At 33.3% G+C, this 11,687-nt stretch overlaps 2 protein-coding genes across 2 annotated transcripts; both read left to right on the top strand.

Annotated features, from left to right (window-relative positions):
- Positions 1–6,687: 6,687 nt before the first annotated feature.
- LOC135770215 (olfactory receptor 1468-like) lies at positions 6,688–7,671 on the top strand. Its single transcript, XM_065279950.2, has one exon. It carries the CDS (start codon positions 6,688–6,690, stop codon positions 7,669–7,671), a length of 984 nt encoding a protein of 327 aa, XP_065136022.2.
- Positions 7,672–8,813: 1,142 nt separating this feature from the next.
- On the top strand, positions 8,814–9,779 carry LOC135770214 (olfactory receptor 4B13-like). Its single transcript, XM_065279949.1, has one exon. The coding sequence runs from the start codon at positions 8,814–8,816 to the stop codon at positions 9,777–9,779; it is 966 nt and encodes a 321-aa protein (XP_065136021.1).
- Positions 9,780–11,687: the final 1,908 nt, after the last annotated feature.

Here is an 11,687-nt window from a genome sequence, read left to right as displayed (position 1 = left end):
AACACCACTCTTCTGAACGATGGTAACCACAAACCTCAAGAAGAAACCGAAACTCTTTTAGATCTCAAAGATAAATGAACATTAAAAACACATAAAATAGCATTTAATTTCAAAATGTACTCTCCCAATGCAGTCTTAAGCAAAGCATGCTGAGAACTACAAATCTACTAAAAGCATTCATGTAGGTTTAACACAAAATTATTGTGTTTCCTTCTCACAAATTTGAGTGGATTAAACATAATAAAATTTAGTTGAATTTATTTAAAGTGATAGTTCACCTTAAAATGAGTATAGTAAGAATAAAACATATGATGGAATTTAATGGGTACCGTCAACTGTGTGCTTACCATCATTTATCAAAATATTTTCTTCATCATTTATCATAATGTTTTCCTACTATGGAAGTCAATGGGTATGTGTGTTTACCATCATTTCTCAAAATATCTTCTTTTGTGTTCATCAGAAAATTCATACAGGTTTAGAACAACAGGAGGATAAGTAAATGATGACAGAATTTTCATTTTAAGGTGAACTATCCCTTTAATAAAGCATTGATTTAGAATTTACTACTGCTTCTGTGTGCTGTATTGTTACATGATGCCTATCTTAATTAATCCTTATGGATTTTATCATAATAGTATCCTGAGATTTCAAAGTTAATTAAATAAATAGTTTTCAATTTGACTTGTGAGAATTCAGTTTCTACCGTTTATCAAAATCTGTTTCCAATATAATTATGTGAGACTATGGCATTATGCTAATAAGTAATTAAAGTGTTATCATATAAATATCGTATTTTTTGTTATCAACAAACTCAAAGTCACTTTTACTGAACTGCAATTTCTTGATTTAGCACCAGGTAAGCACATCTGATTGTAACCATTGAAATCCATAGTAGAAATAACAAATACAGTGTTATTTTAATGGGTACCATCAACTATTTGCTTAAAATAATTTATCAAAATATATTCTTCATCATTTATCACAATACTTCCATAGTATTTGTTTTCCTACTAACAAAGGCAATGGTTACAATCAGCTGTGTGCTTACCATCATTTATCAAAATATCTTCTTTTGTGTTCATCAAAAAAAGAGAGAAATTCATACCGGTTTAGAACGATATGAGGATAAGAAAATAATAACAACATTTTCATTTTTGGGTAAACTGTCCCTTTAGGCATTTGTTGATTGTTCAAGTTAATTTATGAGCATCAACAAAAGTTTGAAGTTAAAAATGTTTATTTAATGTTAATACATATTACCCCTTTGCATAGTGTTACTTAAATATTATTAGTTAGAGCATATGGTTTGAAAAAAAAACAGGTCTGAAACCAGTAAGTCATTGGCTATTGGCAGGTGTGGCAAAAAATTGTTTTAGGCCCAAGATCCACATGCAACATTGAACACTGCACTTTACTGTAACAGTACTTGTGACATTCCCTTTTATTTCCTCACACTCCTAATATTTTTATTTAGTTGTAAATATAATAATATTGTAAAATCTTACATTTTAGTTATATATTTTAGGTTTATCTTTAGGTTTAGACTTATGCTTAATTTAATAATTTAGTTAATATTTTAGTTTTATACTTGTTGCACAGTACAGTTTATTCACTCATTATACAGTTTATTCACATTCATTACACTGTAAGCTCTTGTATAACTGTCTGTGTGTTAGACAAAAATTAAATCTAGAGTCTAATCTCACTATGTCATGAACTACAACTCTTTCAATCTACTGTTACATAGTCCAATGTGTCCCAGATATTAGGCTATAAGCTCAGGAAAAACTTTTAGTATTACTGAAATATCACTGTTATATAATTTTTTTCTGATTTAAACACAGGTAAAAGGCACATGTTAACCTCTAAATTTATAAATTAGGCTAATAAAAAAAATACAAAATAAGTAAATCACACTGAACTATATATCATATTTTTTGTACTACTTAAAAAAAGTTTTGTGTAATGGTTTTCAAATGTTTTGTAAGAATTGCATCATTTTTGATTGACATGTTTTGGCTTTAAGGTAATTCACATGTTATTTAGCTGTGTTTGACAGGGAGCAAACAGAAACAGCTCTGCCACCTGAGAAAGCCTTGTCTCTCCTCACCTTGAGTGATGATTATTATTAGCTTTGTTTGTAGGAATGAGTGCAATACCTCTGTGACCATACAAAATGATACATTAATCTGGGGGAAACTGTGACTTTCCCAAGTGACTTTTCCCTGTACAGAAAAATTAAAGGGAATGTATTCAATTGAAGAATATCTCAGGCCTCTACAATTTCTCAGAAACTAAAAAAATCAATCAAATCATTTAAATATTTTATGTTTTGTGAGACAAATGAAAAAAAAAAACAAATGAAAAGCTCAGATGCAATACCCTCTTAAGTGCGACTGTAATAAGCATTCTTGTAAATTAGCATTTTTGATCAGGCTCTTAATGGATTCTGGATAAAGCATTTACTCTGAATGACCTGAGGCCATGATTAAGATGTTTTGACACAAAATTATTTGGTGAATATGTGTCGATTCTGGGGCCCCTCACTGTTTCTTGGTCTTTGCCCCTACATTAGTCCAAATTGAATTATGGGCCCATACAACCTGATAATTCGTACATACTTTACAGTACGAGTTGGCTAATTAGTTTGAACTTGGACAAAGTTAATCATGTAAATGCGTACTATAATTATAAAAAAAAATAATAAAACCCCACTCCTAACCCTAATGTCACATGTCACGAATAAAAGTCGGACAAAAACAAGAGTAAGAAGAGAAACAACAGTTTAGCACTAAAGAGTTCCTTTTTTAAATATATTTTGTATCACAAAATTGCGTGCCTAGTCACGTAAATATGTGAGTCTTAAGCATGACACTATGACGGTTTTCCACCTTTTTGCATGAACATGTCACACATTTCTGTTAATGTATTTTGTCCTATTTTCTTACCATTGTTGCTTCAGTCTAGGGTTAGATTTACATAAAATGACATCCTTACCCAAACCCAACTCTAACGCCAGGCGACAGTGGTTTAAAAACCCATAAACTATTAAAAAAGAAATTATGAAAAAAGGTATAAACCAATACTAGTGACATCCTAACACAAACACCAAATCTAACCCTAAACCGAAGTGTCTATGGTTTGAAAATAGGATAAAACAGTTAAACAGAACAGAAATGTTCCGCAAAAAGGCGGAAAACTGTGTCAGTGTCACGCTTAAGACTCACAAATTTACATGACTATAATAGGTACATAATTTCGTGATACAGGGTTGTTTTTTTAGTAGAACACTAAAAAGTAACCAGATAACAGGCGTGTAATTGTGTGTATTAAAATATAACTTATTTTAATTAATTTTAATGAATCAACATTATTCTTATACGTTTACTGTATATGGAGGCCCATTTAACAAATTCATTGACAAGTTCATTGCTGTGCCAATTTCAAACATGTTTTTCATGATTTTGTCTATTTGGAATTGTAAGCAGTCCATTCAATCTAAACATTATCATTATGTGTCTTCCCTGGGATCAAACCCACAACCTTTGTTTTAACTCAACATTGTAACCATTTCAGCCACAGGGACAATGTATGTTCTGTATGTTTTAAACACTATGGGGTGGTTTCCCAGACAGGCATTAGACTAGATTAAAATAAATGAAAGAGCTGTCCAAACTCTAATCAACTTGCACTGTCATATCTTAAAATACATCAGTGCCCTTTGTTTCGCTTAAAAATGCACACAAGTAATGTTTTTAGGAAGGCATATTTGTTAAAACTAGTTATATTTCCTAATTAAACTAAGGCCTAGTCCTGGTTTAAGCTAATCCCTGTCCGGGAAACCACCCCATCAGAAATAAAGGTATGAAAGCTGTCGCTGGGACAGTACCCTTTAAAAGGGTCCATTTAGGTATCTATATGTACCTTTGATGTACTAATATGCACTCTTTAGGTACAGCTTATTTAAATGTTTTGGAGAAAAACAAATAGTTTTAAGTTAATACATTCATTAAATGGCACAAATAATCAACAGAATGCAATCAGATATGGTTTGTGTTACTAAAGTCCTCAGTGACTGTGAAATACTGTTGTTGATTGACTGATCAGGCCTCTTCAGGGATAAAGAATAACAAAGTAGCAAACAGGCAGCAAATTAACACCCTGGAGAAAAGAGACTTGTTTTTAATGACACTGTTTACATGTTGCTGATAGTTGTTATGATGGACACCATTCATGTCTATTTCAACTAGCATGTACGCAGTTTAGTCTAGAGAGATCTCATTAGTGCTTAATTAAGATAAGAGAACAATAGGGATAACACATGATAGACATACAGACAGACAGACAAACAGAGGCCTATTCCTCCAAAACCTGCAATAGAAGTTGAACTGGTTCAACTTAGGAGGCTATACAGTATGATATTATCATGGCACTGTCAACTTTGAAGTCAATTAAACAGTATTTATATTTTAGGTTGTGTATGAAATGTGTACAAATAACAAGCAGTGTGATTATCGTCCAATACATACGCCAAATTCCAATTTTGCATTCATATGATATGCAGTCCTTCCTGTTCACTTACGGCACATCTTTTCGTGTCACTTTATTTATTGGTTTCTCATTTGTTTTCTGTTTTTTTAACCATCGTCGCTTCGGTTTTGGGTTAGATTTGGGTTTTGCTTTAGGATGTTATTTAATATATAGGTTTCTTCATGTTTTGTCTATTTTTAAACCATGTTTGCTTGGAGTTGGGGTTAGAAATAGGGTTTGGGTTAGGATGTTACAAAAATGTGCTTTAACCCCAAACCCAACCGACAATAGTAAAAAAAATCAGAAAACAAATGAGAAACCAATAAATAAAACGCCACAAAAAAGATGTGTCATATAAGTGAACGGGAAGGACTGGGTATTATATGCACGCAAAATTGGAATTTGGCGTATGTATTGCACGATAATCACACTGCGTGTTATTTGTACGCATTTAGTGAGAATGCATGGGCTGGAGTTGATATATGTTTGCTAAAGATCTTGGGAATAGTAACAACGATAAATTGAGCTAAAGTACTGGCTCATCATTAATCCATTTAAGGGTGTAATTGCTCTTGAGACATCCAAATAGTCCCAGTGGATAAATTATTAAGATAAGTGATAAAACTGAGACTCTACAAGAAATACAAATATTACAATTACCTTTATGCATGTTACAAAAAAAAGAACTAAAGGAAGAACTGTAAAACTTAATGTAACCTCAAATGAACTACACAGTATATTTTATGTTATGTAAATATACTATTCTTTTTTTATTTTAATTTTCAGTTTTAAAATGAGAAAATCTAATCTAAAGCATGACAAAAAATACAGCTTATTTCAACAAACAATATATCAGCACTGTTTGAATAAACAACTATACTGACTTCAAATACTGTTTCATGCATAAGAGAGCAGGGAACACGCACAACACATGTTTTTATTAAAAGTTTGAATAACTGTTGTGTCATTGTTTCACCAACATGCTAGATTTCCATAAGAAAATACAATATTTTGTCAATAACAATAGGCCTAAGTAGTTTAAACATTTGAGGATAATGCCACAAAATGTTGTGCTATTTGTATTTGTATAGCGTTTTCACAGTGCACATTGATTGAAGACTGTTTTACAGAAAATGCACATTTAATATTGTTAGTATACTGTTTAGCAAATTAGCATGTGTAAGTCTATTAAATATTGGTAACACTTTGTTTCGATAGTCCACTTTAAACATTGTATTGGTGTTAAACATCTTTAAAAACTCATCTATGAATTAGACTAACACCGGACAGCGATGGACTTCTGCAGGATGCATACAACTGCTTTATTATTCAGGAGTTGAGTATAAAATATAATAGAAGGAACTTCAACAAATCAAAGATCTGTCATAAAAAAGCCACCTTAAAGCCTGTTAACATCACAAACAGGATGTATTGTTTTAATTAAGTGGCCATCCTAAAAATAAGATAAAAATATTGTACTGTGACTTCTGCATTTGTACAAGAAACTTGTACAAGTAGTGCATTGATTTCACTGGACAGTGTCACTGAAAGTAAAAAAAAGGCAAAAATATTGAATATAACAAGATTAGGCTCTTATTACTATAAATAGGGGACAATGCCTGTTCAAAATGGACAATCTGGCAAAATATCTGCCCAGAGGCGTTACAAAGTACTGGCATGACTTCCCTAAAGAGACTTTGGCAAAGGGCATTGGTTAGTATAAAATAATGCATGAGTTATGCATGGTCAGTTTCAACAACCAACCACAGAATTCCTCGCTTTATATAAAGAAAAATCGTTGCATTTCTCTTATATATTTTTGACTGCTACATTTTGGACAGTGTAAGTAAACTGCACAGGAAGACATACAGTATGTTGTAAGTAAAATTGTGAGTTAAATTGCTATTGCATTATGATTGTATCAGCTGAATACATTATTCAAAACTGTTAAATCAATCATTTGTGATGATAATCATTCATTTTCTTCATTCTATAAACAATAATGTTAACATATATTGCTTAAAATTCTACCTCACTACTTTTACTACTAAACATTCTATAGGTGTTATATAATCAGAAATGATGATATTTTTATGCCAATGTGTTTCTCTGTCCATGTTAATCAAGCTCTGTAATCTTTCTTATCAGGCTATCATGACATCTGAAAACAACACCTTTATCAAGGACTTCTTAATTGTTGGTTTTCCTGGGCTTTATTCAAGTTACTATGATATAGTGGCTGCACTTCTGCTCTCTGTCTATGTGTGTATTTTAGTGGGTAATGGAATATTTCTTGCACTTTTTACTGTAGAAAAATGCCTTCATAAACCTATGTATTATATAATCTTGAACCTGGTCTTCAGCGATATATTGTTTAGCACCACTACCTTACCAAAAATTATTGCCAGGTATTGGTCCCAAAATGGTTCTATTTCATTCACTAACTGCTTCATACAAATGTTTTTTGTGCATTATTTTGGTTCCCTTACTTCTTTTGTCCTTGGAATAATGGCCTTTGATAGGTATTTAGCAATCTGTAACCCACTAAGGTATTCAAATTTAGTCACAGGGTCAAGAATATTTGGACTTTGTCTCCTTGCATGGGTCCTAGCAAGCATATTTCCTTTAATCATGACAATAAGGGCCTATCCTCTCCAGTACTGTGCAGACAATCGTATCATTCATTGCTACTGTGATCACGTTTCTATCACATCACTCGCATGCACTAACAGAGCACTTTACAGCATTCCAGCTTTTGCATTTGCAATGGTTGTGTTGCTTGGACCTTTGTCTTTCATTGTTTTCTCCTATGGTGCCATCATTGTGGCAGTTTTGCGTATATCAAGCGCTCAAGGAAGACTGAAGACTTTCTCCACCTGCAGTCCTCAGCTCATCATTATCGCTCTTTATTTTCTACCTAGGTGTTTCAATTATTTGTCTGGTAATATTAGTTTTAACTTCAGCACAGATGTGCGGATAGCCATCATTTTGATGTACAGCTTTATTCCACCCATGATTAATCCCCTTATTTACTGTTTAAGGAATAATAATATAAAGGAAATCTTGCTTAAAAGAGTAGAGACATTATGTCCTCGACTTAATGATGCAAAAGTCAATGTATCTACTGTATGCAAATAATCATGATAGTATTCTTTTTAATAAATAATCATACGTGACGCACTGCAGTAAAGAGATAACATTAATTTTGTTCATAAAATTGTTATGATATGACATCAGTGAGGATATGTCTTGCTTTTCAATTGTAATTTATTTTCCTGCTGTTAACATTTAATGTTTTGGTATTTTAAGATGGAACTAGAGATTTGGAAAAAAGTTTCTTGGTGTAGTTATTGTACATGTCCTGTAACATAAGGTAATTTTTTTTTATTTAAACTATATTTTTCCTAAATAAATATACATGAATTAACTTCTGAAGGTTTTGGATTTTATATAAACCTATGCTGGGTTGTTTCAAGTTTATTAACCCAACATTTGGTTCTGTCCAACATTTACCCAAACATGGGTTTTAGAGTGTAATAAAATAAAATGTAAAGTGTTTCACTGATACCGTAATAAGTCCTTGATCAAACTGAGTGTATTTGGGAACCACTGCTGTACTGTAGCATGCCTTTGTTTACCAGCATTAAAATAGGCCAATAGTTCCATTACATGCCCTATAAACTGTGTGTTCACTTAGGCCTTGTTTTTTTTTGTACTTTTTGGTGCCTGCCAAGCCTACGTGAAAATCTTCCACATTTTGTGTTTCATTACGAAAATAAAAACACTCGGGTATAAAAAGAAGATGAGTAAACTTGTAAATGTCTTTATTCTGATAAAACAAAATAAGATATTTTGAAGAATGTTGGTAACCAAACTGATTAGAAGCCCCATTGACTTCTATAGCATTACTACACTTTAATATAGTAAATATAGTGGGTACTCCTTAAAAAGTTGCATAAAACAACATGCTACTGTTTCCATTGTCCCTGAAGGACATGCATGAGCTATGCCATGTTTCTATGTCAGCTCAGGTCATGCACTTTACTATTTATATAACAGACATAAAGAAACTGAGAACCAGCACATCTCATTTTTAAGACCCAGAACCGAGTCAAGTACACTTGTGCCAGGTCTTTACAGAGCATTATTTATTACTATATTAATATTATGAGACGTTACAATAAAATGTAATTCATAGGTTTCCAGTTGTGATGTGCTTATATTAAATAATTTCTTTTGTACATACAGAGGATAAAAGCTTTCTACAAGGACAGATATTCATGATGTCAGTTGGAAACGTCAGTTTTATAAAGGATTTTATCATTGTTGGATTCCCCGGACTTCAGCCTCGATACTACGGCATTGTCTCAGCAGTCCTGTTTTTTGTTTATGTGTGTACACTGATGGGAAATGCTGTATTTATGTCATTATTTGTATTATCTAAGACCCTTAAGAAACCTGTTTATTATTTTATTGTGAATCTTGCTGTGTGTGATGTACTTTTCAGCACCACTGCATTACCAAAGATAATCAGCAGGTATTGGTTTGAAGATGGATCTGTTTCATTTTTGGGTTGCTTTCTTCAAATGTTTTTTGTGCATTATTTTGGCGCAGTCAGTTCATACATTCTGGCTTTAATGGCTATAGATCGCTATGTAGCCATTTGTCACCCGTTTCGATATTACAACATTATGACAAACAGAAATGTATTCATTCTGTGCTGTGCAGCTTGGGTCTGGGCTTCCTTGGGCTCCCTGATGTTGATTATTCGGGCGTATCCTCTCCCATACTGTGCAGAAAACACCATAGTACACTGTTTCTGTGATCATGTTTCGATTACAACATTGGCTTGCGCCGACCGAACTCTTTATGGGTTCCCAGCTTTGGTCAATGCCCTTATAGTGCTGCTGGGTTCACTTGCTATTATTGTTTTCTCTTACTGTGCTATCATTGTGGCCGTTCTGCGTATATCGAGTGCTCAAGGAAGACTGAAGACTTTCTCCACCTGCAGTCCTCAGCTCATCATTATTGCTCTGTTTTTCTTACCCAGATGTTTTAATTATTTGTCTAGCTATACTAACATAAAGTTGAGTACTGATTTGCGATTGGTTATTATTATGACGTATAGCCTGTTGCCACCAATGATTAACCCATTTATTTATTGTTTGAGAACAGAAGATGTCAAAATGGTTTTTAAAAGACTATTTCAAAATAAACAAACGGGCATTCATTTACAGATGCCATGAAGTGCTTTATGCCAAACTGCTATCAATGTTTTTAAAACAAATCTAACGTTTCCAGATTGTATAAAATGTCACTTGTGATTGATATGCCATGTGTTAGTCAATTAACCTTACATGTTAAATATACTGACCCCTGGATTCACAGGCAAGGCTTAAGGCTAGTCCTAGACTTAAACACATGTTGTCACAAATGAAAATAACTTGCAGTGACAGATCTTAAAATATGCCAGTGCAACATGATCTCACAAAGTTCCGTGGGATAGTCACGGAATTTTTTGCTCATTTTTCCGTGGCATTCTCACGGATCTCCGCATATTTCCGTGGCCCTGCCACGGACTTTCTTTTCCGTGGCATTCTCACGGATTGGTTACTCAACTGCTTTTTCCTATTTTCAAACCATTGTCGCTTCGGTTTAGGGTTAGATTTGGTGTTTGCATTAGTTTGTCACTTTAAGTATTGGTTTATACTATTTTTTCTGATGTATTCTTTTATATTTTCTAAACTTTAATCAATTGTTGCCTGGCGTTGGGGTTAGAGTTGGGTTTGGGTAGGGATGTCATTTTATGTAAATCCAACCCTAAACCGAAGCGACAATGGTAAGAAAATAGGACAAAACAGTTGAGTTACCAATCCGTGAGAATGCCACGGAAAAGAAAGTCCGTGGCAGGGCCACGGAAATATGCGGAGATCCGTGAGAATGCCACGGAAAAATGAGCAAAAAATTCCGTGACTATGCCACGGAAATTCGTGAGATCAGGTTGGCCAGTGCCATTGATTTGTTAGGTAAGGCATGCTTATAAAGATGCTTAAACTTCATAATTAAATATGGCCTAGTCTTGGTTTAACTAAGCCTTGTCTGTGAAACTGGGCCTTGATGCATTTTTATTGCACGAAACTGAATAAAGCATCATGTCGACAAAATGAACTGGTGCTCTGCAATACTTATAATAATTTGAGGAAGCTGTAACAATGTAAACAGCGTAGAATTGAATAGTCTTGTGTTGAACATATTCTATATGTGTACACTGTCATATTGTAAATTATGTTTGAAGGCATATATATTTTTGCGTTCCATTAACAAAATAACAGCTCTCTGATATAAAATAACATGGAGTAAACCTAAATGTCTTTGTTGTAAAGAACACAAAGAAAGATATTATGAGGAATGTTGGTAACCAAACCGATCAGAAGCCCTATTGACTTCCATTCTTATATCTTACTATGGATGTCAATAGGACTTCTGATCCGTTAGGTTACAAACATTCTTCAAAATATCTTCACTCTAAAAAATGATGGGTTATTTTCAACCCAGCATTGGGTCAAAAAGGATCAAGCCCTGCCCGCTGGGTTGTAATTTAACCCGTGCTGGGATGTTTCAACCCATTGTTGGGTCAAATATAAACATTATACAGGTTTGTAACAACATGGGGGTGTGTAAATGATGACAGAATTTACATTTTGGGGTGAACTATCCCTTTGAAGAGATATTTTTGACATTCACAATAACTGCTGAAATTGTTAATGGAAAGAAAAGTACACTTTCTTCAAAGGCACATCATCTATAAAGACTTAAGTGATTTAATACTTTATATTTACCTTCTACAACAAATATCCATCGATAAAAATGTATAAAATCTGATCCCAACATGTAATGCATTTTAACCTACAGTATAGAGCAGTGGTCTCCAATGTGGTGCATGCGGGCACCAGGTTGCCAGCATGGAGTCTGTTAGTCACCCGCCAAAGCACATTCTATTAAAAGCCTCAATTTTTATATTTATTAATTACATATTTATATTAGCTTGGCTTCTTTTATGTATGTTAACATTTAAACAATGATACAACATATCAACAAATAAAAAAATAAAAAAAATAAAAAAAAAGTAAAATAAAAAGTTTTGAGTAAACTAT

Source organism: Paramisgurnus dabryanus, chromosome 8, assembly GCF_030506205.2.
Source record: "Paramisgurnus dabryanus chromosome 8, PD_genome_1.1, whole genome shotgun sequence".
In the NCBI taxonomy this organism is placed as follows: Eukaryota; Metazoa; Chordata; class Actinopteri; order Cypriniformes; family Cobitidae; genus Paramisgurnus; species Paramisgurnus dabryanus.
Note: the sequence above shows the minus strand (reverse complement) of the source record. Positions and strands in the feature narration are given on the sequence as shown.

Excerpts from the sequence above, each read along its gene's own strand:
- LOC135770215 (XM_065279950.2), top strand. The coding sequence starts at position 6,688 with ATGACATCTGAAAACAACACCTTTATCAAGGACTTCTTAATTGTTGGT.
- LOC135770214 (XM_065279949.1), top strand. The coding sequence starts at position 8,814 with ATGATGTCAGTTGGAAACGTCAGTTTTATAAAGGATTTTATCATTGTT.